The 26,343-nt window shown below is 40.2% G+C and overlaps 2 protein-coding genes across 5 annotated transcripts in view; one reads left to right on the top strand and one right to left on the bottom strand.

Moving 5' to 3' along the window:
- Positions 1 to 18,548, top strand: part of si:dkey-178k16.1 (band 4.1-like protein 1) — a 41,385-nt gene extending 22,837 nt beyond the window's left edge. Inside the window, exons 6-24 of the mRNA XM_061272257.1 lie at positions 995 to 1,070; positions 2,548 to 2,766; positions 2,856 to 2,943; positions 3,027 to 3,179; positions 3,965 to 4,062; positions 5,018 to 5,193; positions 5,747 to 5,985; positions 6,373 to 6,411; positions 8,812 to 8,850; positions 9,893 to 10,048; positions 10,329 to 11,303; positions 12,189 to 12,239; positions 12,947 to 13,351; positions 13,623 to 13,838; positions 14,045 to 14,104; positions 15,743 to 15,832; positions 15,906 to 15,986; positions 16,105 to 16,218; positions 16,673 to 18,548. Coding sequence (XP_061128241.1) covers positions 995 to 1,070; positions 2,548 to 2,766; positions 2,856 to 2,943; positions 3,027 to 3,179; positions 3,965 to 4,062; positions 5,018 to 5,193; positions 5,747 to 5,985; positions 6,373 to 6,411; positions 8,812 to 8,850; positions 9,893 to 10,048; positions 10,329 to 11,303; positions 12,189 to 12,239; positions 12,947 to 13,351; positions 13,623 to 13,838; positions 14,045 to 14,104; positions 15,743 to 15,832; positions 15,906 to 15,986; positions 16,105 to 16,218; positions 16,673 to 16,678 — 3,281 coding nt within the window. The 3' untranslated portion in view covers positions 16,679 to 18,548. The remainder of the gene's footprint in view (positions 1 to 994; positions 1,071 to 2,547; positions 2,767 to 2,855; positions 2,944 to 3,026; positions 3,180 to 3,964; positions 4,063 to 5,017; positions 5,194 to 5,746; positions 5,986 to 6,372; positions 6,412 to 8,811; positions 8,851 to 9,892; positions 10,049 to 10,328; positions 11,304 to 12,188; positions 12,240 to 12,946; positions 13,352 to 13,622; positions 13,839 to 14,044; positions 14,105 to 15,742; positions 15,833 to 15,905; positions 15,987 to 16,104; positions 16,219 to 16,672) is intronic.
- A 701-nt stretch (positions 18,549 to 19,249) lies between these two features.
- The window catches only part of cntn3a.1 (contactin 3a, tandem duplicate 1), a 66,454-nt gene continuing 59,360 nt past the window's right edge, over positions 19,250 to 26,343 (bottom strand). For 3 of the 4 annotated variants that reach the window (XM_061272258.1, XM_061272262.1, XM_061272259.1), the window contains exons 16-23: positions 26,179 to 26,328; positions 25,689 to 25,759; positions 25,129 to 25,363; positions 24,143 to 24,258; positions 23,741 to 23,927; positions 22,667 to 22,779; positions 21,823 to 21,991; positions 19,250 to 20,394 (exon numbers count right to left, since the gene is read on the bottom strand). In XM_061272258.1, coding sequence (XP_061128242.1) covers positions 20,303 to 20,394; positions 21,823 to 21,991; positions 22,667 to 22,779; positions 23,741 to 23,927; positions 24,143 to 24,258; positions 25,129 to 25,363; positions 25,689 to 25,759; positions 26,179 to 26,328 — 1,133 coding nt within the window. In that variant the 3' untranslated portion in view covers positions 19,250 to 20,302. The remainder of the gene's footprint in view (positions 20,395 to 21,822; positions 21,992 to 22,666; positions 22,780 to 23,740; positions 23,928 to 24,142; positions 24,259 to 25,128; positions 25,364 to 25,688; positions 25,760 to 26,178; positions 26,329 to 26,343) is intronic. The other variant, XR_009713712.1, reaches the window with a different exon arrangement.

Here is a 26,343-nt window from a genome sequence, read left to right as displayed (position 1 = left end):
AAATGTTTTCAACCCCTGTTTCTGTGGCATTTTCCATTTTCCATGCATTAAGAATTAACGGCATTCATCATAAGTAACTAAGGCCGTCAATATCAAATATTTTTGAGTCAGTTATTCTCTTAATTATTCCATCGATTATTGGACTAATTGGACCATGAATTCATTTTGTATAACAAAATATATATTTTTGATGACTTTTTATTAATCGATGATTGTCAATCATTTGTTATTGTTTTATGATTAAACAAAGCCAAATAAACAACAAAAGCAAAATCACACAGGAGCCCCAACCTTCTTGAATTTAGAACTTCTTGGGTTTAGCAAAGAGCTGCTCGTTGGATACATGCGTCTGAGGCTACTTTAAATTTAGCACTGCAATTACAGGTAATCCATACTTTTCGTATCCAATGAATTGATTACGGTTCAGTTGTTTGGTCCATAACCGGTCAGAAGAAGGATAAATGTTCATTATTGTTTTCCAAAGTAAAGCAGATGTTAACAAATTTCTCATTCTGATGAAACACAAACGATATGTCGTCTGCTTACGTGAAAAACAAAAATCATCAATTGTTACACCAATCAAAGCATTGTAACTGTTGAGAGGTGGAAATCAGAGGATGAGTACTTTTTAAAGATATTTGATTAATCAATTAGTTTTGACCCCTCCAGTGACAACAAAAATCATTATAAAGATTTTAGCACAATAATTATCAACAATAATTGTACATGGCAGAAAACCAAGCAGATATCATCAATACAAGACATCAACAAGACTGCCACGCTGACCTAGTGAATATGGCTGTAATCAATTATCACACCAATTCATATTTTGCCATAATATACAGCAGAAATAAATGTACAGGTACAATAAATTATTTCGGTACAGTCCAATAGAATGGATATTCGGTCCAAAATCAACAATGTAAACTTGAGCTGAGTGGTTGAAGGTTGTTGGAAATGTGCTTAACTGTCTATGTTGCTAATCTGTTCACAGTTGGCGCCTGGATTTTGGGATTCTCTGTTAAATTCTACCCCCCAGACCCATCAGTGCTCATTGAAGACATCACCAGGTTGGTCGGAATTCTACAGCTCAAGTCTTTAATAATGTCTTTGGCCATCACTTCACTTGAGTAAGATTGTTGAACAAAACAGTTTAGACAGAGCAGAGACAAAATGACTCACCTCAAAGTGTGAAACCAATTCTATTTAAAAATATTTCCGTAAATTCAAAACAGACAAACCGACCGTAATTTATATTTTTCAGCTATCATAGTTGGACAATCAAATGAGCGACTGAGCCAAAGCTTGATTGAGACATGACCTATTTTGGTCTTGAAACCTTCGCCCAGAACAGCGTTTGATGTTTGGGTCCAAGTAAAATTATTAGGTTTTTCCAGTTGGTTCCAAACACTGCGTTAATTGTTTTAATCCAATACTGCTGGGACAAATTACAAAAGGATGAATCACACAATTTGTGGAAATGCATAGCAACATGTGTGACTAAATTCCACAACTCGTTTAACCTTTCTGTGTTAGGAAAGTGTATCCCCTGAGTAGAATATGCAATCCAGATGTAGAGTTCAGTGCCAATACCCCAAAAGATCGAATGATCGAGAGATCCAAAAGTCTGTCTGTCTGTGGCCACCAATCGTTTTGGTAAAAAACCCCAACAAGGTTTACCGGTTGTTGAAACTCCACAATGCATTGACATCAACAAAAAAAAGGCATATTTGACAGAAAAGGGTTCAAACATGACATAAAGTATGCATATCCGTATTAGTAATAATAGATGAACTGCTGACTGGTTATTTAATGAGCAAATATAAAACGCTCTAAAGCCATGCTGCTCCAATTACTATGTTTATAGAAGATGTTTTTTTTCCATGTGACCCAGTGAGCACACGCAGGAAGCCTTACTGGAGTTGGTTTCAACCGCAAAGCAATGGTTCTTTTGTAATTTTGGCACGACTGGTATTTGTATTTATGACCTTTTCCCCCCGATCTGAAAGTACTCTCGTGTCCAAGACAACCAGTCTGTATAACTGTGAAATTGTTTCTGGACGGACATTTTATTAAAAACGCCAAGGAGTAATCAACCACTAGCTGTGTGGTTATAAATATATAAGCGATGAAAGATTCTTCTGTTATACTGTACAATTGGATCCAATTTTGATTATTGAATAACATTTATTGTCTTTGAGCAAGTTTTATGGGACTAATCACCAATCTTCACATAATGCATTCATTTACTTGCTCATGACCTAATGTGCAACTGCTAAATTGGACACTCCACACTCCAAATGTCAACAAAATAAAACTTTTATCATCTGTAACAGCCAGGGGTACCCTGTGCCATAGTAGGTAAGAAAAAAACAAAAAAAACATGAATGAAAAATCAAGTGCGCTGAAGTCTCACAAGATTTGAAGTCTCTCGAGCCTACATTGGCAACAATGGATGTTTTGGCAGGGTGAAAGTGTATTTGTGCAGTCATCTTAAAAACAAAAAGACAGAAGGCTAAACCTAACAAGTCTCTACATATTTGTTAGGTACTACCTGTGCCTGCAATTGAGGGACGACATCCTGTCCGGCCGTCTGCCCTGTTCTTTTGTAACGCACGCCCTTTTGGGCTCCTACACTGTTCAGGCTGAACTGGGTGACTATGAGCCCGAGGAACACGGGCTGGATTATGTGGCTGACTTTCGCTTTGCCCCTAATCAGACGCGGGAGCTGGAGGAAAGGGTGATGGAGCTACATCGTAACTATAGGTCGGCACACAAATTCACCTAATTGCCAGTGAAACTTTGTGGGGTATGGCAGATTCAATGATGACTCATTTGTGATTATTCCACCCTAGAGGAATGAGTCCAGCAGATGCAGAAGTGAATTTTCTAGAAAATGCAAAGAAGCTCTCAATGTATGGGGTAGACTTACATCACGCTAAGGTACAAGTACAGAATATAGTGGCGATACAATTTCTAGTATATGGTAGTTACTTATGCTAATACAGAGATTTTCCCATGATTAGGATTCCGAAGGAATCGACATAATGCTTGGCGTGAGCGCCAATGGTCTGCTCATATACCGAGACCGTCTAAGGATCAACCGTTTTGCCTGGCCAAAGATCCTCAAGATCTCATACAAGAGGAGCAATTTCTACATCAAGATCCGTCCTGGAGAGGTAATGTCTTTTTGGACGATGCTTAACTTTCCAATTAATGAACCCAATGCCCAATGACGACGGCTCATGATCGTATGACAAATCCTCGCTAAGTGAAACGAGGGTACATAGACTCCACTATTTCATGTATCGTAATTTTCGGACTATAAGTCGCGTTTTTTTTCATAGTTTGGGTGGGGGGGCGACTTATACTCCGGAGCGACTTATATACATATATGTGTTTTTTTTTAACTTTTTGGGGCATTTTATGGCTGGTGCGACTTATACTCCAGTGCGACTTATAGTCCGAAAATTACGGTAGTAATGGTTTCACTGTTGTCAGCAGGGTGCAATAGTGGTTAACATGTCTGGTTGTTCTTCCCGAACTTTCATGAGCGCAATTTTCTTTCTATCTTGCCAGTGACTAACAAAGCCAAAGTTTTCTGAATTTCTTTTCTCTATCTCCTCAAGTCAGTGTGAGTTTACATGTTTACGGTCAGGGTCGTGTTTTTGAAAGGACAATTTAAAGGCCTGTGAAATTGCTAACAACCTATTGATTGGGCAGATGCTACTTCTCTTCACATCACTGAACATCTGATGCAGGGAGTTATTTGTCAGTTGGCTGGAGTTGTACCGTACGTGTCACCAAAGAAAATGTGTCTGAGGGAAAAGAAAATATATCGATTCTTCCATTGCAGTAAACACAGCTCACCCTCACACTGTCCCTTCATCTTTCCCCGCACTCTCTCCTCTCACCCTTCCTTTCTTTTCTCACCATCCATCACTCCTTCTCCCTCACGGCTCAGTATGAACAGTTTGAGAGCACCATTGGCTTCAAGTTGCCCAACCATCGGGCCTCGAAGCGCCTGTGGAAGGTTTGCATTGAGCACCACACCTTCTTCAGGTAGGACTTGGGTACTCGCCTATTCTGCATTGCTGCATGGCACAAAACAGCCACTAGGAATGGGCCTGATCATTGATCATACAATCATTAAGAACGCTGCTGTCTGTGTGCAATTGTTGATTGATCATCTTGAAGCAACCGAGACAAAACAGAATGCAGTTTAGCTGGTCAAAGCAGCGGGACTGCTGATTCAGTCAGAAACCATTCATGTAGGTAGTTGCTGCCTCTACGTATTCTTTAAAGCAGTGGTCCCCAACCTTTTTAACGCCACGGACCGGTTACATGTCAGAAATATTTTCGTGGACCGGCATTTATATAAATAAATAATACATTTATATAAATAAATAAATGAATAATACATTTATAATAAATATATAAATACGATGAAATAAAATGATACGACTGACATAAAAACAAGTACAAATGACAAAAATAAAACTCACCATTACGTTGAATTAGTGGGAGCACTGAGTTTGTCTCTCAGAAACGAGCCGGTCCTATCTAGACGTGAGACAATGACACCCGAAGTGATTAAGGTTTGTCTTTTATTGCAGGATGCTTGGTCTCCATGTGTTGAAGCAGTTTTGAATGCTTCATTGCCTGGTTAGTTAGCCTGTCGCCACATATTAGCTTTGCGGGCTCGACTGGGGAAGCATGTCACGTGACCGGTCTTGACCTGAATTAATTGATCGTCGATAAAAAAAATAAAAATTCTGTGCGGCTTGGCGGCCCGGTACCAAGTGACCCACGGACCGGTACTGGTCCGCGGCCCGGTGGTTGGGGACCACTGCTTTAAAGAATGCTGATTGCGTCATGCATTTTTCGATTGGGTGCATCAAGACAAATCTTGGCCATATGGGTTAGGGACCTCATTTTATCAGCAGAAATCCAGGACTAAATTGCTTACGTTAATTTCTTTAACCTCAAAAATATACTCTGGGAACTGTTTTTACAGGTTGGTATCTCCAGAGCCACCACCAAAGGGCTTCCTGGTGATTGGCTCCAAGTTCCGCTACAGTGGGCGAACTCAAGCCCAAACCAGACAGGCCAGTGCTCTGATTGACAGGCCTGCTCCTCTCTTTGATCGCTCTGTTAGCAAGAGGTACTTGCTGTCCCGAAGTATTGACGGGGGTAAGAGCTCCTATTCGTCCTGAATCCCTCCAGGCTGCAACCATGTTTTTTATGGTCTTCTGAAGGAAGGAATCTTTCTTGGCAAGGCTTTGTCCTGACTTTTAGATATGGTTAGACGTTTGTAGACTCTTTTTGATGGTGAGCCCATCATTTAAAAATGTAAAAGTATAACTGCACGGCTCGCTTACAGCACAGTACACGACCTGTCATTCTGTCACCACAATGTTATAAATGACTCCAGTGAGAAATGTTATTTGTGACAAAGTATAAAACTACTGGCCGGAATCAAATAGACCAACTCAGAATCTGTTTCCTGGTCACATTGTTTTTTACTTGACAACGTTCACAGGGCTCAGTTATAATGCCTCTGAGGTGAGTGCAAAAATGGGCCGCACAGCATAGTGAACAAAAACAATTTAGAAAGCTGCACCCCACACCGTATAATTGCCCTCAAATCAAGATTTATTGTGTGTCAAATGGATTTTTGTAAAGTGTACCTGCGTGAATTATTAAAACTAAACACAGCACTTTCCCTCCACTGGCACCAAACCAGCTTCAACTTTAGGTAATAGTATGGACCAGTTGTCTCAGCGAAGCTCGAGTGAACGAACACAGTTCATGTCTAGAGAAGACCTGGACCAGGAAGGCAGCATGGACCTAGACCAGGATCACTACCACTATGCGGAACAAGACCATGATCACGACACTGACCGAGACTTAGAGCTGCACCACGGTCAAGAGCACATTCGTGGTGCGAGCATTTCAACATGCAGCAAAACTTTGGAGCTCAAGGTATGTTTTCTCACATTTACTGCTGATCAAAACAGATTTTATTCAATACAGTTCTCAGAGTTTTGTACTGACCCACATCCTTGACTTGACAAACATCCACAATGATAAAATCTGTGAAACCATTTATGCTCAACGTCCTTTGCATTGGACAGCGGTATTCACCATCCCTTTGTTGCCAATCATTTGACTAATCTCACTGGTTTTCAGCTCCTCTCCAGGCATTTAAAAAATCTTTCACTTGCCTCTAAATCCCCTTATATTTTTTTGAAGCATCTCTACAAGATTTCTCTCGTTTCCCTGCTCTAATGTCATCATCCTTTCTCACTAACCACCCCCTTTGCTGTTTTTTGACCTTTTTTTCCCCTTCTGGCTTGTCTTGTCCTGCAGGCCGAGGAAGCAGCCTCGCCTGTAGACTCAAAACCAGAGGTATTTTGGCCACTTATGCGTGCGTCTGTTTGTGGTTGTTGTTGGTTTAGTACCGCAACTTGTGTCTGCACCCCATGTCCTTTTGTGACTGTTTTTTCCCTGAAAGAAATGTTACTTCTATTCAGCTGGAGATTTTGCAGAATTCCAATGCTGGTACCGTAATTTTCGGACTATAAGTCGCGCTTTTTTTTCATAGTTTGGGGGGGGGGACGACTTATACTCAGGAGCGACTTATATATGTTTTTTTTCACAAAATTTTACTTGATCATTAACACATCACTTACTTACAAGTATAGTTGACCACTTCACATGTTATTTTTAGTATAGTTGATCACTTCACATGCTTTGATATCTTTATCTTGAACATATTCAAAACATGAAAAATAGAGAGAAAAAATCAAATAAAGTAATTAACACTTTAAAGCGCCATATCCTCTGGACATGTCCTCTGTCACCAGGATGACATAAAAGACGAGAAATTTGATCGATGGATTTAATGATTTGGAGTGACACAAATGGTTTGATAATATTGTTGTTTATGTGATAGTTATTTAAAATATAGTTTATATATCGTTGTATGGGCCTGTGGAATCATTTGAACTGTGGCGCGGGGCACACGGCGTTGTTGACAAAGGACGATAGATAAAAGACGAGAAATTTGATCGATGGATTTAAGGATTTGGAGTGACACAAATGGTTTGATAATATTGTTGTTTATGTGATAGTTATTTAAAGTATAGTTTATATATCGTTGTATGGGCCTGTGGAATAATTTGAACTGCGGTGCGGCACACGGCATTGTTGACAAAGGACGATCGATGGATTTAATGAATTGGAGTGACACAGATGGTTTTATAAACGGGTTATTTATGTAATAGTTTTTTTTTAAATAACGTCATGCCCGTTCTCAGCTCCTCGTTTGTGTTTGTCACATTAGCATACCGTATCGTTTAGCCTGTTGTTGCTCGGTCATGTCTGTTCTTGGTGTTGGATTTTGTCGAATAAATTCCCCCCCAAAATGCGATTTATACTCCGGAGCGACTTATATATGTTTTTTTTCCACATTTTTGGGCATTTTATGGCTGGTGCAACTTATACTCCGGAGCGATTTATAGTCCGAAAATTACGGTAATTTGTTGTGACACTGTGAGTTGTTCACAAATTAACGGACAGAAGATGAAGGGGGGACAAAAAAATGGCAGTCCTGTGTGGAATTTGCATGTTCTCCCCGTGCCTCCATAGGTTTTTCCCGGCTAGTCAGGTTTCCACCCACATTCCAAAAACATGCACGATAGGCCAATTGGACACTGGAGATTGCCCATAGGTGCGAGTGCAAATGGTTGTTCGTCCATTTGTGCCCTGCGAGTGGTTGGCAACTAGTTCAGGGTGTCCCCCGCCTACTGCCTGTAGTCAGCTGGGATAGGCACCAGTACGCCTAGACTTTCGTGAGGAGAAGCGTTTCAGAAAATGGATGGATGAATGGATAGTTTACGTTTAAATCAATTAGTAAATCTTTAAAAAGAAACATTACCCAAGTTACAATGTACACCAGTGATTGTCAATCACACCACCTAAAAAAAGTTTAATCCTCATGACCAAAATGAAGTACAATTGTGTAATGGGCCTACATGTTGCTAAAACAATAAAACATTCCTGTTTCTATTATCAAATTAATCGATATGGCTCATATAGTCATAAGGACTGTACATTTTTGTGTTATGTTAACATTATTATCAAACTTAAATATCAAAACTATGCACCTAATAATTATTTCATCACACTGTATTCCACATAACTAAAATGTACCTTAATACTTTTTAAGAACAAACACAGTTCGGAAATAATGAATGAAAATGTACTAAAACGTTTAACAGATCAGCACTTAGGCAGGGATGCTTCTGTAGAGGCACTCATTCACTTGTATTAAAGGGAATGATTCATTCTAATTTTTAGTTTTCATTACAAACAGATGGTCCTCAAGCATTGCTGATTGTCCAGTGCTTCTTTTCTCAAATGACTAATCTCTTGACGTTTCAGTCTGCAACAGCCAAGTGTGAAAAATGATCATTTTTGAGCATCAACATGCTTTTTAATTGGAACCCGCCACACAATATATACTTATGTATTCACACACTCACAATGTTTACACAATCATTTACTACACAGTCTTTAGGGAAAGTAGTCCTTGTTACTTATATTTAGTCTGGGAATTAGTATATTAATAATCAATAAGCCAATGTTGAAAGAGATTGTTTGATGATGAATGTTTGCCTGCTGGTTTTCCTTTTTCCCCCCTTTGCTTTTACATCTTTGCATGAAAATCAACCAAACTAATGAAATAAAATCACACCATCATCTGCTTTGCTTAAATCGCCTCATCGCATTTGGCTTGCTCCCGACTTGGACAAGGATCTGGCCTCGGCTCGGCCCAAGCAGGAGGTATTTGCTTATCTTGTCTACCTTGATGTCCGTCAATTATTGTCGTGCAAGAACACAAGATGAAAAATGTTTCGTTTGACTTCAGAGTGCCATATTTGCAAACGCATTCCACTATACAATGTGTCAAACGACTTATTTTGCTGAGGCTGTTGACTTGTTTTGAGCACCAAGGAGCTGGAACCTGTATGTCTGAATGTAGTGAGAGGGTGTCGAGTGGTGTCTTCCCCAAAGCAAAAATAAGTCATTCTACTGTATAACGCCATCATCTGGAACCGACGTCATTCATCCAAAATCGTTCACCCATACTGTTACACATCTGGGAGTGTGAAAATTGTAGGGGCTGGCCAACAGTCCACACCTCAAACCAAGTGAACACGTTGGCTTGGGTGTGGAATGTATTCTAAAATGACCAACACAACCACAATGGCTGACTTGTTATGACTCCTGAGGAAGTAAAGAGCAGTGTGACAAATGTGTGACTAGTTGAGGATCATGCGCATTACTAGGCTGTTTTAGCGATGTATGATCCTTCCACATAACCCAGAATGTTCTTTGAAAGAATGCCAATATGTCTCGGTAGAAAGTTACCATATGCTACTGATCAGAATGTAATTTAACAAAGCACATCAAACAAGTCAACAGCAACAATAAAATAAGGTGGTTGGCATAGGCTGTGATGATGTGAGCCATTTTACATGGGGAGAATGCACATAACCAGCTGTGCTGCTCATCCCCCAAATGCATGATCATTAGAAATAAGGTATATTTTAAAAGAGCCTTCCTGGTGGTATGACATTCTTGGCAAGAAACATTTTTAGTATCCAAGAGGACCAAACATTTTGTTCAACGTGTAAACTGGAAGTTTGCTAATGTGATGACGAGAGGGTGTAAACAAAGTCAAATGATACGTAATCTAGCAGAGGAAATGTGTAAGCCTTAGAGAGTGCAAAAACACCCTGTTTAATTTGGGCCTTTTTAAAAGATCTGGAAAATATCTCTTTGGTGTTTTGTAACTCAGCCTTGACTTCTACTGTGTAAGTAGCAGTTCTTGGACAAGCCAGAAGATGTTCTACAGAAACACCAGGCCAGCATCAATGAGCTGAAGAGGGCCTTGAGGCAGCCTAATAGCAAGATGAACCAGCGGGAGAAACGAGCTTGCTCTGCTACTCCTCCCGGAGGAACCCCGGAGCGGAAACCAGTAAGAATGTGATTTGATTACTGAGTAATGACTTCAAGATTTTCCTTTTGTCTGATCTGTTTGGCTTGGCCAAATGTCCTGTAATGTCTTAAGCAGACATTCCAAATGTTACTTACTGAGGCTGAACGAACCAGTGAGAAAAAGACATCTTGATGAATAACGGAGGAATGACGTGATTTGCATTTGCCCTTGACATGTCTTGAAAAATCCCTTTTGGTCTTTCGTAGGGTAAACATTGGGGTGTGACGCTAGGCTAACTCTTTACTCTATGTCAACATAGGCGACTGGTGAAGTCAATTTGATTGACAAGCAGGATGCTTTTGGACGAGCGCTGGATTGTGACTCTAATGAGGCTAGAGACACACTGACGGTCACACCTTGGGCTGAGGAAAATGGGGGAATGTGGAACTCTCAAAGTGGCAAATCTCTTCAAACTGACTTAAGAGCAATGGGACAGACAATTAGAAGCCCCCAGGATTGTCCTTTGGCTGCTAACAATGGCCATGATTTTCTAACAAAGCGTTACATTCATGAAAATGGATTCAGTTCACCAACTACAAAACAAAGAAATGGAACACCGAGCAAAGATGTTAAGCTTTGCCAACATGAGCATAACATACCTCAAGTGCCATCAAAGAACTTTGCTTTCTCCTCTGAGACTCTGGATTCGGACTCAAAGGGAAAAGGGGCCGAGATGTCAAATGACACACAGAAAATCGAAAGCCTGAGTTCTGAAGGTTTGCTGAAAGATTTCTGTAACAGTTTCAACTGTGAACAGCATGAAGTCACCAAAGTCGTTCCTCTCAAGCCGCAGAGATCCAAAAGATCTTTGAATAAAAACACCATAGTTTGTATAAATCCTCTTAACCAGTCTACGTGGGTTACTGTGGGGGATACGGCAATGACACAATCAGAAGGTGAATCCGCGGGAAAAAGAAGTGTGGAGGATAATGTTAGACTGGCCACAGATAGAGTCAGTGACTCAGCAGCTAGAAACTACCACAGTGGCGCTGGAACATTGCATCATCAACAAGACTTGAGAGAATTTAGGGATGCAGCAAGTCCGCTGCCAAAAAGTGGCGAAAAGCCGGAAGATGCTCAGAATAACGCAGAGAGGCTCCTGTCCAGGCTACCAACTGTTCCCCCACGAACACTCCCTCTGAAAAAACAGTGGTCCAGAGACCGCCACAGCAACACTGACTGCAGCCACATCCACTACAGAACCAACCAAGACGCCACCAAGAGGAAGCAAGCGGTAAACCACCTAAAACTGTCTGTCCATCATGGGGAAGTAAAACATTGCATGAGCTTGACGCAATGACATGCAGAACTTGTGTTTGCCATCTCCAAAGTACAGCAAAATCACGCGCTCATCCTTTACAGCTCATGTGACAGAGAAAGCAAAAGTCATTGATCGACTTAATTCTTCTCCACGCTCCAGCGAGCTTTTTGCTTTCCTTTCCCCCCCTCTGCAAAGCTTGACATCTGCTTGGTCATTTCAGAACGTCACAGACCTTTATACCAAGGTCCCCTTTATCCTTCCAACATCCTCACATGACAAAGGTGGCTGCTGTCGCAAGAAGCGCAAGGCCTTTTCCAACCATTCCTCCGCCGAAATCTATTGGTAAATGGCCGAGAAAGGCCGTGAAACTAAATGACCTGCATTGGCACTTCTGTAGCAACACTCGTCAATCTAAAAGACGTCGATTAGACACGGTCAGAGGCTGCAGAGCTGCCAAACCTTTCTGGTTTTAGGCATTCATACATTCCATTTCCAATGTAGTATACCTTTCCCTTGAAAATAGTTATTTATTCTTTTTGTGTAAAAAGTGGAACGGTTCAGTGCATGGCATTGCAGTTCTTTTGAAATGAAAAATAGCATGCTTCTGACTATAGCATCAGTGAGGACATTTCTTGTGATTCTTCCCAGCCTGAGTAAGAAATCCCAATGGGCAGCTTTTCACGCATTACACAAACAATCAGCAGAGAACATTGCAAACATTTTTAAATGTTATAACCAATGTGTTCATTTTTCTAACTGAATCCTGTTATTTCGGTATTATTAGGCAGACTGTCGTGAATGAATTTTGGATTGGATCCATTATTGACTGTATAATAACTTCTGCTTGTTCTTCTGTAGGAGACCCCTCCGACACCTGCCATTCATGAGGAACCTCTCAACGATTCCTCGGTGAGTCGTCAATAAGCATCATACTGGATGATAGTTTTGACTGAAAACAATCCAAAATATTAATACTCAAGCTAACTAATGAAATAAAAATAGAAAGCTTCCATGATAAAACTGGTTAAACCTTGGTTAACACTAGGAGTCCCAGCATTTTTTTACTCTACTCCTTTTCGTCCCAAGCGCTGCAATTTGGAACGCTGGGGTACTTTATATCTCATTAGGCCACTTTTTCTTATGTCCATTAGATAGGAATGTCATAAACAGGGATGGATGTAGGGAGATACGAGTGTGGACAATGATCAAGCATTATATTCAGTCATCGCCATGACTAATTACCTGGTGATCATAGACACTGAAATACTTTGACAGTACTTGAGTGTTTTCTAGGAATGTGAATCTGCTCACGACATGCTCTTGCTGGAGCTTAGTAATATGTCTCACATTATTCATCATCTATTCAGAAAAATTGTCCCAAAAAGTCACACATGCAAAAGGAGAATAGAAAGATTACAGTAATTAATGTCAAGTAATTCTACAAATATAAAGTTTTATATGAAGTAATGTTACAACAATTGATGTGTATTTGGAATATGTGCTTCAAAATTCTCCACAGTCTTCCCCTTAGCGCAGGTATACAGCATACTCAAAAGTTAGGCTAGTTAGTTTTTCTCAACTGCATCACAGAGCTAACGTGGACTCTGTATCTGTAGCGGGAGCCTTGGGAGAGACGTCTGGGGTCAGTGTCCGAGGACGATCAAGACCACGAGATCTTGTACTTGAAGGAAACCCACCTCGGCATCGAGCGCAAATGTTCCAGCATCACAGTCAGCTCCACTTCCAGCTTGGAGGCCGAGGTCGACTTCACCGTTCTCACAGACCTCCACACAGGCATGGAAGAGTTCTCCCGTGGCATGACCGAGCTGGGCGAGCGGGACTCGTCGCCTGACGGGGGCCTGCGCTTCGGGATCGACTTCCTTCAGCAGCAAGGGCCCTCTGGGTCGTCGCCTCCTTTGGTGTCTGCGCCTCCTGTGTCCAGAGGAGTGAGCAGCAGTCCTCCGGCTAAGCCTGTCCAAGTTGAAGAAGTTCGAACGGAATCCAAACGGCCTGATATGCAGGTGAACTTTTCAGATTTGTTCAGCCTGTCTGATTCTGTATTGATGGATCGGAACTCAAAAGTAGGTTGTGGACACTTTTTGTTGACAGGTTAAAAAAAAAACAAAAAAACATTCAATCATCTCTACTGAGGGCACGTAGTATACAAAAAAAAAAAGGATAAACTGCTATATTAAGGTGATATTTGCATAAATTGAGGCCTAAACAATATGTGATTTTGTTTACTGGTTTTCTCTTGAGAAACAACACTTTGCTTTATGGTCTCCTCCCAAGCCTGTAGTGCCCAAAAAGCCCAAGAGGTCGGTACCGGTGTCATGTTCAGTGGACAGGGAGCAGTTACACAGAGAAGCCAGTCGTGTCACCAGCGCCACGCCTCTGAGTCGGGAACCCAGTGATGTCATCGGTGCTGTTAGGAAGACGGACGTGAGGACAGAAACCCAGCCCAATGGGTCAGAGGTCACAACAACCATCGTGGAGTTCACAGATCAGGTTGGTTAGGACTGCGTAATATGGTAGTAATGGTTTGCTGGGGCACCTTGTTTTTACACGGTTTATTTTTTCTTCAATGTATCAACATTTAAGTAAAGTGTTCTTCTGTGTTCATTGTCATGATGCAATCGTGACTTTGTACTGCATCTTGACTCAAGAGAGGAACTGGTTTTGTAGTTTGGGTCTTGACCTGTAACTTGTTGCAGGATCACGGTATGACTGGCCTGAGCGAGGTCTCTTACTCCACAAGACAGAGCATTTCCCCTGTGAGTGTTATACCCGCCAACAGATACACTTGCACAATTCAGAAAAATCTGTTGCAAGAGTAAGAAACTCTGTAATGTTAATTGAACATTTTTATAAAGATTGTTAACATTTTCTTTAATTATGGGGGTGATAAAATTGATTTTGGGGGCCTGATTGATTAGTTTAACATCTCATATACAGTGTCACAGCCGCATATGACACTGTGGATGGTGGGGACATGTCTTTTGCAGTTTCATTAGGACCGCAATCTGATTTTTCCCAAGATGTCCTTACAATTGCTTTTTCATTTGACCATTTGTCACTGACACATCTTATAAATAGCAGATTAACAATTTAAAACTCTCGCGTTGCAGCGTTGTGGGCTCTATTTTCTTACTCTCATTGAACACAACTTCACAGTTAGCTCAAGTCTTTCCACGCCGGAAAAATATAGGCATTTGATCAGCGTGAAAGACTAAAAGGAACAATTCTCTGTTGATGTTTGTAACAGCTTTCTCCTTAGCTAGATTAGTCTTGCGGCTTGTGCTCAGTAATAGCTGAATTGAAATATACTTTAAATGTACTTGGAAATTTTTCAAACCATTTGCAAGGGTTAGGGTTTCAAAGTAGAGTTTGGGTCTTTAAGTAGGGTTTAAAACAAGGGTTAAGGTTTCAAAGTAGGGTTTGAAATTAGGGTTATGATTTGGAAGTACAAAATTAGTGTTAGGGTTTCGAAGTAGGGTTTCAAACTTGGGTTTGGGTTTTGTAGGGTTTCAAACTAGGGTTTTGGTTTCAAACTAGGGTTAGGCCTAAGAAATAGGGTTTCAGTCTAAAGTTAGAGTTTCAAACTAGGGTTAGGGTTAAGGGTTAGTGTTTAGGTGTTAAGGTTAGGGCTATTGGTTCAGTGTCGTAGTACGGTTTCAAATTCATGTCAGCTTTTCAAACTAGGGTTAGGGTTTTGTACTAAGGTTTTAAACTCGGGTTCGGTTTTGTAGATGGGTTTAAAACTAGGGTTAAGGTTTCAAACTAGGGTTAGGGTTTGGAGATAGGCTTTTAGTCTAAAGTTAAGTTTTCAAACTAGGGTTAAGCGTAAGAGTTTAGGTGTTAAGGTTAGGGCTAGTGTTGTAGTGTGGTTTCAAACTAAAGTCAGCTCTTCAAACTCAGATTAGGGTTTTCCAAGTAGGGTTTTAAACATGGGTTTGGGTTTTATAGACAGGTTTAAAACTAGGGTTAATGTTCAAAACTTGGGTTGGGCTTTGGGAAGAGTCTTTCAATCTAAAGTTAAGGCTTCAAACTAGGATTAGGTTTAATGGTTAGAGTTTAGGTGTTAAAGCTAGGGCTATTGGTTAAGTGTCGTAGCATGGTTTCAAACAAAAGTCAGCTTTTCAAACTAAGGTTAGGGTTTCGAAGTAGGGTTTCAAACCTGGGTTTGTATTTTGTAAAAGGGTTTCAAACTAGGGTTAAGGTTTCAAACTAGGGTTAGGCTTTGAAAGTAGGGTTTCAATCTAAAGTTAGGGTTTCAAACTAGGGTTACGGGCTTCTTGGATTAGGTGATAAGGTTATTGGTTAAGTGTTGTACTGTTTTAATATGAAGTCAGGTTTTCAAACTAGAAGTTTGTTTATAGTGGCAGGTGTGTGAACTGCTTTCCCCCCTACAGGTGCATATGAGCAGTCTTGGAAGAGAGTCAACGGGGTCTCCCATCCTTGTCACGGAAAATGTAACATCAGCGACCACACAGGTTACCAAGGTTGAGAATAAACATTTACAAAGATCATCATTTCATGTGGAATAGTCTGTTTAGTGTGGTGTTTAACTCACAGACGGTGAAAGGAGGCTACTCAGAGACCAGGATTGAAAAGAGGATCATCATCACAGGAGATGATGATGTGGACCAGGAACAGGTGAAGTGCACATTTCAATGCAAACAAGGTCATGGCACTGCAGCCCTTCCATGCCATAATATTGAACTCAGTAAATTGATTTTTCATACATATCATATCATCTGATCTGATCTGGCAGGCTCTGGCCATTGCAATCCAGGAGGCCAAGCAGCAGCATCCGGACATGCAGGTGACCATGGCGGTAGTTGTCAGGGAAACAGAATCATCCGCTGAGGAACGGCATGGAGAAGAGGTGCAAGAAGCCATGTTGACTTCTTAAAATGTGCATGCAAAAAATCAGTTCAAATAGAAACTGATGATTACTAGTGTAGGAAGTGTCTGTTGAGTTCTCCCTAAGTGAGGTCATATGTGATAAATGTTAAAAAAATAAGCATGCAATGAACAAGGTGGCTTTTGCTATTTTGCAGCTTACGAGTGCCTAAATATTCATCTTACACCACAAAAAAAAAAAAAAAAAAAATCAAACAAATGTCACTCAGAAAACTCTAGTTTGTGCAATCATAAGTCTTGGTACTGCTATTCGTAAAATCACAAGCTAGCGTTAATACAACTCGAACTTTTCTGACAGACCATTGCAATAACAGATATGCTATTCTCTTAAGTCCAAACCAGTTTAGTTGTTTTGAAGTCACGTGAATACCCGTTGTTTTAAAATTACATGTACACCTCTCTTCTGTTTCCTACAGTCGTGATTTCCAGAGATGAGATGCTGTGACCTATCATCCCAAGTGGCAGTCTCCATATGTCCCATACCACCCAGTCAAAACCTTTTGAATCTAATTTCTACTATTCTGATTTCTATTGACACACAGCTTCGTTTTTGTGACACAGAATGCTTTGGGTTGATGCTGTAAAGAAAATTTAAGGAAGACAAGTTTGGTGGTGGATAACTTGCCCTATAAGAATTCGACAATTGTTACTTTTTATACTTCAAAGAGATTTTGTTCATTTTTGTGATATTGTGGTGCAAAAAGGGATGAGAGGTGAATATGTAGTAGTATAACTCTTAGTTCCCAAACTTCTGCTGTGAATGCTTCCTAATTGGTAATGCACTGAATAACTGTCATGACGACTGGAAATGGACATAGTTATATCTGCGTTGCACTGATAAAGGAGTTAAATAGAGAAGAACAATAGCGCCCTCTTGTGGTGTCTTCCAGGCCCATCGTTTACTTTGAGTTATAATTCTACTGTGTAAGTGGTGTTGATGAATATGACTTGCTGCAACGTTGTGAATTGTACATTTCAAACAATTTCTGCCTTTGAATCTACAAATCAGGAGTTGCTAATGCATCTTCTATTCCCATAACAGTTCGGCATGTTTAAAAGGGGCCCAGTTCCTTCCCTTCTTTCTCAGCCCAAGGAGCTTAACTGCATATTTGTGTAGTGATTAGATTAAGATCATCACTGAGCTTCTGTAGCGATATTTGAGATCATATTTGCATGGCAATGTCTTTGCATTATTGGTCTTTAATTGAGTAATGCATTTAAGCCAATGTGAATGGTTATGATTTCAGATTGTAATGACAGAAACAACAGAGATCAAGTCAATCACAATCCAGACCAGATGTATAAAAGAGGAAATTTAACTTCCTGACAGGAAATGAAAAGTGCTCACCGAAAGAAGGTGCAGATTTACCCAGGCTACGTACTCCTAAAACCCAGTGATAACAGATAATAAACTGTATCCCTCTTCCCACAACTGACACTGACCTGTATGTTTTTACAATTAATAGGCTTCATAAAAATAGACATTTTCTCCTCCCCTCCATGATGAAAAACAAAACAGAAGCACACTCTGTTGCTGTTCCACGTTTTATTTACGCTTCATTCATTTCGTCAAGAATGCTGTTCTTTATCTAGCAAAGTGCAGCACTCGGATTGCAGTTTATTTTGACAGTACAAACGTGCAATGTGCCACTTGTCAATTAAATGGGCTGTGGTTTGTGAAGTTTTTTTTTTTTTGTATCAACTAGAAATGTAATTACTGAAGTGCCAGCCTGTTGACAAGGACTCAAGACTAGTGTCCTTAGATGTAGAACTTCTGCAAAGGGTTGGATCATGTGACTGATAAGAATTGTTGTAAGATTTTTTATTTATTTTTTGCTCAAGAAGTAAGGGGATTATCCAACATTTACATTTGTGTGGTGTAGCTCCGTTGCGTGTCGTGTGACTGGAATGGAAGATGGACCAAAAATAAAACAGTCATGTACCTTGTAGTTACTGTATTCGGTCGAGGTCAGTGAAGATGTGAAGTAGTTGCCGAGGTCCTGAAGGACACTAGAGGGCAGCGGCGAACAAAGACAGCCTTGCATCAACACAGTGCACGTGAGCTTGTCATCTTACACTTAATCATATCGGATCTTCCTGTGCACGTGACAGAAACGTGCTTGTCCTACTTGAGATCAACTGCAGATGCTGTGGGCTTTTGACTTTGAGACCCTCTGCACTCCTTCTGCAGCTTCATTTCTTCTGCAGTGCTTCTCCGTCAAGTTGTGCCGTGTCCTTGCTGTACATTGTCCTTGCATTTCTCTCAAACAAATAAACAAAACTAGTACTTGGCTTTCCCTTGCTCAGTGTTTGTCATTTGAGCATGAATTACATTTGTGATCAAATGCATCACTTGAGGCCGCATATAAAAAATATGGTCATATTATATTCAGAAATGAACAAAATACCCATATTGCATATTCAACTTGTTCATAGCTTAACCTAATATGAAACACTTAAAATGATTATTTTGATCAAATATTGCAACATATAAGAAATGTGTGAATGTAAAGTTTTCCCTCAAACAAAAATAAGTATATTCCAGAAATTTAAATACATTGTAAAATAAAATCGATTGCGAGAGTGGTAAAATTAATTGGTGATACAGTACGAGAGTGTGGCTTCTTATACAATTAAAAATACTTTGGCCAGTTGAATATTGTGTCAAAAGAAATGCACAGTATCACTAGAAAACGATTTTTTGTGACATTTGGAAACATTTTTATTTGTATATAATTTTTAAGATAATAATCTATAATGATTGCACATTAAAGGCATGGACAGCAAACTGTATCACAGCAGAACTCCTCAACTGGTTTTGTTCCAATCGCATTTTGGTGACATTTTCCCTACAAATGTGATATTCATGAACAGCGAAAAAAGTTGAAGGTCTTAAACGCAGCTTCAAGAAACCTTTGGCTGCATACAGACCAGGAATGCATCACTTCCATTCAAAGACTACTTTTATGAGTCAAGAGAAAGAGACTGAGGAGGAAAATGGCATTATGTTTATTAAAAGCTTGTTTAACCATCTGAACATCCAGCAAATTTGCCAACCTCAATCTGATAACAGCCAATTACAAATAACCCATACTCAGTAAGCCAGAAGAGTCTGTCTCTCATGATGAAAGACGGTGTTGTATGAGCCCACATTGCCCCAAAGTACATTGAACACACAATACAACATGGAGAAACAAATTAGGAACATAAATGAATGCAACTGTTGAATACCAACAACAACAACAACAACAACATGGATCCTAATTAGAAGACTTAAGGCTCAATTGGGACCTGAGGATTCCATACATTGAATGTACAACTCTCAGCGTGCCATCATTATGCACTTGGTGAGAAAGGAATATGGAGGAGGAAGGTAAGACATCGATTCACCATCAGCAGGTTTGGCCTTGTCAAATCTATGAATCACAACTTTGGTTCCAGTCTGTTTTATGCCTGATGGGATGCAGCCTGAAAATAAAAAAAGCATCAGTAAGACGCAGGTAAAGTCACAGACGTCTCAAACTGGAGTTTGTCAAAGGGCAATCGGGTACCTTGTTTCGCCCGGAATCAGCAGTATTCTTTTTTTTGTTTTGTTTTGTGTTCCAAAACACAGTCTAAATGGAGGCAAGATGAATTTTATCAATCAACCACTCTGAACTAGAATGTCACTTGTTTGGATTTTTCCTCTGAAAGTTCTGCTAGTCTCCATATGACAGAAAGAAAATCCAGGAAAAATCCATCATGGGTACACAACCTCTAATAGATGACACTATCCATATATTAGAAGTGAGGAAAGAAGAAACAAACAAAAAAAGCATCCAGAAAAGCTGCAGGTCAATTCCTGTCACATCAACGCCTCCTTAAAGGGCCAGTTTCTTTAAATAACTCCTTAAAAAAGGATGAAGCGCATTCTTCGCAAGTCGATCTTTTGCACAGGACAAAAGACACAGTCAGGTGGGAAGCAGGTGAAAGTGAAGACAAGGCTCCCAGGCCTCACATCTTACACCTGCTCATTGTCTTGATGTTAGGCTGCAATGTTGAATTGATCATAGCGCAATCCTGGTTGTGAGAATGACAGCAGCAAGGTAGGCCACAGGAAGTGATGAAGACACCGAGGCAGCTCCCGTGGCGATGGAGTCTTGAAAAAAAAAATCACACACACAAACATGTAATGGAAATGCCTACTCAACAACTGGAAAACCTGCACATCAAATTTTGACTAACACCTTCAGAGAGGTTTAGTTGACTATGTTTGTTGTTGACAACATCAAACTTTCAAAAGTTTCCCCCTTTTGTGTAAAAAATTAAATAATAATGACATGGTCAAAATATTAGAAACAGCTTTTAATATCTTTCAAAACAGTGCTTAGGGTACCGTAGCAAAATTCTGTGAATTTTCAGAGTTGGAAAAATTCAATGGTAATTTAAGAGAGGAAACTACAATTTACTAAATTAATGATCATAATTTAAAAAAAAAATAAACACTTTGGCATACTTCCGACCAAAACAACACAACTTCATTCAAGTACAGTCACACATAGACATAGCCATCGCATTCACAATCTCCTCTACGGATAATTTGGAGTGCCCAATTAACCTACCATGCACGTTTTTGGAATGTGGGAGTAACCAGAGGAAACCCATGCATGCACGGAGAGAAAACGTAAACTCCACACAGGAAGACCAGAGCCGGGATCAAACTCCACACATCTGTGAGGCAACATGCTAACCAGTGCCCCACTGTGCCGCTCTGATTTATTTAATTTTTAAATCAACCTCTTGTGGTGGATCGGGCAAGTTTCAGAAAGAAATATAAATGAATGTGTTGCTTGAAGGAGGGCCACTGGGTGGCACTAGTGTGTTAAGCACACGCTTAGAAGAACCTGGCATTCAAAAAAAGTTGCAAAAACAAACAAATAAAAAAAACATTTTACAACTAAAGTACATTATTTACATGGCGTCCATCAATGTACGTTGGTGAATAATATTTGTACTGCTGCCTGTGGAACTGTGCATCGATAAACCTGATTCCACTGCTTTACAACATCTTCTTTATTTTCAGCATCTTTAGAATTTTTTCGAGATATATAGTCCAAGAAATAATTAGGATCAATGCCATATCCATACTTGCAGTGAAATCAAAAGCCTGGAGCACTTCTCTCAGTAACTTGCCAAACTGATCTGCTTTGAAGGCCTCTGTCATGTTTTATTTAAAAACAAACAATTCTGTCTCAAATCCATTTTTGGCCCACAGCAATTAGAGCTGGGCGATATTCCCAAAAATAAAATCTATTTTTTCTCACAAGGAAAAAAATCAATTTAGAAGACAGAATCCCATAGGGGGAAAACTTCTACAACAAAAAATGTGAATCCTCCGCCCAAAAAAGAAACATTGATATGTCACTGAGGCCTAACAACAATACTCATTGCAAAGCTCACTGACATGCACATGTATGTAACTACACACTCAGTTCTTATGTTTCCAGTCGAATGATTGATTCCATGTGATACAGCAACAGTGGCGGGAAATGTTCTGTTTGCATGTTTTATGTATCAGCTCTCCTACCTGCTATCTTGGGGATTGTAATCTGCCGACTGCTGATGCCCTCCCCACCTTCGCTGAAAGGTTTAATCTGGATGACGTAGTCCTCGTTGACGGGCAGCGACAACTCTAAGGATGTGGTGTTGGTCTCCACCACGCTGGGACGGCTGTGTCTATCCTGGCTGTACATCACCTAAGAGATGAAAACAAATATGTTTGTTTCCTGCACGATGAAACATTGGGACAGACGACAAGGATATGGTGAAGGTCGTAGGACCACTTAATGGGAACAACTCCAGCAAGTAATGCTGTGTTTCCCAACTTTCTGAGTCACGACACAAAATTGTCATTAAAAAAAAAGGCAAATGCGACCCAGATCAAAATGTTTGCCCAGGTGCGACCCGTGTCTTTTTGAAGACAGTCTGCATGGCTCAATTCAGATTTTTTCAAATCTGACCAAAATTGCTTTCATATGAGGTTCTAGATCAGATTGGGATCAGGCTGCTTGGTAGGGAGATTAACCGTTGGATCGTCTGTGTCTCATTTTCCCAAAACACTGTATTTTTGTACTTTGTAGTGCATTCACATTGGAAATGATTCATTTTTTAAAAGAAATTGGGCTCATCAGTTACTCATGTTTTTCACAGTTGAATCTGTCCGGAACATGAGTGATATGTGTTTTTCATTGTAAGAATTGCAGAACACAAAGCCGCGTGGAATTGAAGCATATAAAATAGAGGTTCGGGTGTATATAATATATGTCCTAGTCACTAAATAATTTTTAAACTGTGTCAATTGTATTCTTTTACGCTTTTGCCTGCATTAAATTGCCAGTGAAGCAGCATTGAGTTTATTCTCCTATCATTACCTTATAACCCGTCACTTCAGACTCATTGTCCAGAGCGTGTACTTGGTCCCAGTGCAGTATGACCTTGGAGTTGGAAGTGTTCCACATGATTTTGACGGGAGCCTGACTGGGTGCTAGAGTGGGAGGGAGAGAGTTGGAGAGGGGTGGAGAAGAGGCGGTCGTGAGGAGATAAAAACAACAAGGCAGACAATCAATAAACATTAAAGTCAAGAACCAACTCAGCATGAAGGATATTTCTCATTAACAGTTGAACAGTGACGCAGGTGGTGCAGGCGTAGTAGCTTTGTTTGCTTGTGAGAAGGATGAGGTGCCAAGACACCTTGGTTAACAAAAGTCAAAACTATTGTGATTATTATTTGCTCTTTTTGAACATCTATACATGCATTTAATATCATCCAAACATCCCGTCCAACAGCGGCTAAATGCACCAGACTTAAACATAATGGCTCAGTTGTAATGCATTCATTTTGCGACGTGCACTATCTTGCCGAAACAACGTGCACAGTGTGGCCCAACACTGACTGCCAGATCCTCTTCGAGCATAATTTGCATTATGAAGGAGGTGGTCCATTAAATTAGCGACATAATAAACTGACAAAATAAAATAGAAGGATGAGTTTCACTCCTGGTAGAAGCAAGACTAATACAGTCAAACAAGGAGTAGCAAGGAGTCAAACGAAGCATAACGATTCAACGTATAATTGAACTATGATCTTAATTGCGGAACAAGATCATGTTTTGCTGATAATGTATAAACACTGGAGAAGTGAATGTGTCAATAACTCTACATCCCTAAAGGCTCTAAGTATTCTTTTTTTTCCCCAGCAATTGAACTGATCGTCATGGCCAATTTATTGTCTGATAAGACTTGGGAGGTTGGCTTTCTTTAAGAGCATTTGGAAGGTTAAATGTTGAGTCTCAGACTGAATGTTTTAAATTCCCAACTGGTTATTTGTATAAAGTACTGTATTTTACTCTGGGAAGGAAATATTTATCTTGTGTTGACTGTCACCTGCACACACCCACACATCAATGGATACATTTTGCCAGTTATGTTACAAAAGGAGCTCTTACGAGGCTTCTTGGTGGTGACATTGACAATGCTGCTCTGTGGACCCACTCCAGCGCTGTTATAAGCCCGCAGAGCTATCAAATAGGTACTGCTGCCCTCCAGATCTCTGATGTGCACTGATGTTTTATTCCCCACCGTCCTAATCACACTGGCCGCCTCCTGCTTCGCCTTTACCCCCCAGTACTGCAACTAAAGAAAAAAACCCAAACTATATGTTATTGTTTATAACACACAGAACAGCCGTAGATTGAGGTGTACAGACACAGTGTGTCCGGAATATAAAATGACTGTCTTCATCAATATAGCGATGCACAAATAGTGTGTCTAATTAAAAGTAGCAAGAAAAAGCTATGAATAGTTTTTTTGTGACCAGTTGCAATTGTGTGGGCATGTGCTGTTTTGACCTCATAGCCCAGGATGCGTCTGCGATTGTTGCTCCAGGCCAGAGGCTTCCAGGTGACCTCCACCACAGATGCTGAGATGCTCTTCGCCCTGAGCCTCCCTGGTGCTCTGCTGGGCTCTGAAATGTACACAAGACTGTCTCGATATATACTTGCTTCACACCTTCATACACGTTTTTTTTACCACTTACTTATTATTGTGATTATTATACAAAAAGTAAGATAGCCCACATTTAATGGGGACTATGATGTTAAAAATTGCCCGATTTGACTGCAAAGTATATGGTCGATATCAATGTATATGTTTTTTATTTTTATTTTTCTAACTCTTGAAAAATAAGGCTGCATTTATTTAATATCATTTTAAAATATAATACTTAACCTTTAATCTGAGTTCAACACACCTTTGAAAAAGTCAAATAAACTGTTCTCCAATAAAAACATTAAATAAATGCTTTCTTAAACATAATAGTAGGACTGGGCGATATAGCTGAAACATGGTTCTGAATATAAGGGAATTATATACGATATCAACATTGTCTTCGTCAATATTGATAACTACTGATATTTTTGTAGCTGTTGAAAATAATAAAAACTGTTTCTGTGTACTTTAAAAAGTGCAAAATTGCTCCTCTAGCAGTGATAGTTATGTGACAGAGGATAGTTGCATACATGAACCTTCATTCAATGTTAATGCAGTGTAAGTATAGTGAACTAATACTCTTTGCAGTGTCAGCATTAGCGTTACCCAACCACCACCAAAGTCGCGGGTAAGATCGACCTACGGTGCATGCAAATCAGCAAAAAGAGACAGAACAAGAGTAAAGAACTAAAAACAATATCTGGTGGATGTCGCGGGTAGAAGGGAAGGCGTAGGTTGTTTTATGTCCTCTGAAGCCATTCTCACTGTCACACATTACGTACCATTTATCTGATGCTACATGCTGCGCAGTTGTGTTTGTTTCACTACACTTGTTGTAGCTACACACCTTCCTCCGCTGAGTAGATGGTTGCCACAGGACTAAAAGGCCCTTCTCCGTTGTTGTTGTAAACCCCGACTTTGATTTGATAAGATGAATAAGGGGGAATGCTCTCATTCTTGAAGACATATCTGGAGGCGTCAGGAGATGTGACAGCAGCCTGCATCCAGCCCTGTGCACCCAGTGGGCGGAAAGCCACCACATAGCCAAACCCGGGGCCGCTCTGCAGCTCCTCTGGAACAGGCTAGAGTAGGATAAGATGACTCATAAGGATGACTCAAGAAAGTGATATTTAAAGTTATTAATACCAAACGAAATGCACCATTGGAATATAGAGGAATATGGCTGAGGGTGATGCTGAAATTGCAAGTACTTATCACGCTGCATAAGTGGATTTATACTAAGGAGAAAAAAAAGATGACTATTCCAACAGGCCTTGAGCGTTAATCTTTATGTTGCGGTTCACAGGCGGGGGGAAAGTCGAATAAATAAAGAAAATACAGAATGTGCAGGAATGTCTTTCTGGAAAATAAAAGGTAGAATACTAACTCAGAGAAAAAAAGAAATACCTCCCAAGTGATGACCAGTTCTGAACGTCCCCCTCCACCACCATTCACTCTAGCCGGAGTCACCCTGGGAACTTTTATATGAACAGAAAGTATTAGATGCCTCATGCCGTAAAAAAAACACGCTTTACTCCATAAGTAATGTTTTCATCAGAGCAATCAGATTCAGATATTTCAGGCATTTTGAAATTGCAAACAGAAATGTAGTTCATGTACTGCATGATACATTCAGAATCTAGAACCACTAAGTTTCAATTTAGTTCTTCATTTCATTCATTTTTCTCTTCACAAAGACGAGTGAAGCTACAAAATACCCTGGCTGACAACAGCAGCAGGGAGGTTTGCATGAGCAAGAGGCACAATTGAGTCCTTTCATAATATCTAATGCTGGGCTTCGTGTGTTTTCCCCACTTTCAATCAACAAAGCTCCTGAATAAGCTTACTTTTGGTGGTGTTGATTTGAAATTAATTATGAGTAAGTTGTGGTACATACGCGTGTCCTTGGTGCGGGCCTTTCTAGAAGCTTTGCTGGGCTCTCCTGTTCCGATGCTGTTGGTTGCCAGTACTCTGAACTCGTACTCCACCCAGGGATTCAAGTCGATGACAGTGGCTGACAACTGCTTTCCCCCGAACAGCTCAGGAACTAAGAGACATCACA

Source organism: Syngnathus typhle, linkage group LG2 (assembly GCF_033458585.1).
Source record: "Syngnathus typhle isolate RoL2023-S1 ecotype Sweden linkage group LG2, RoL_Styp_1.0, whole genome shotgun sequence".
Lineage (NCBI taxonomy): Eukaryota > Metazoa > Chordata > Actinopteri > Syngnathiformes > Syngnathidae > Syngnathus > Syngnathus typhle.
This window is presented reverse-complemented; position numbering and strand designations above follow the sequence as displayed.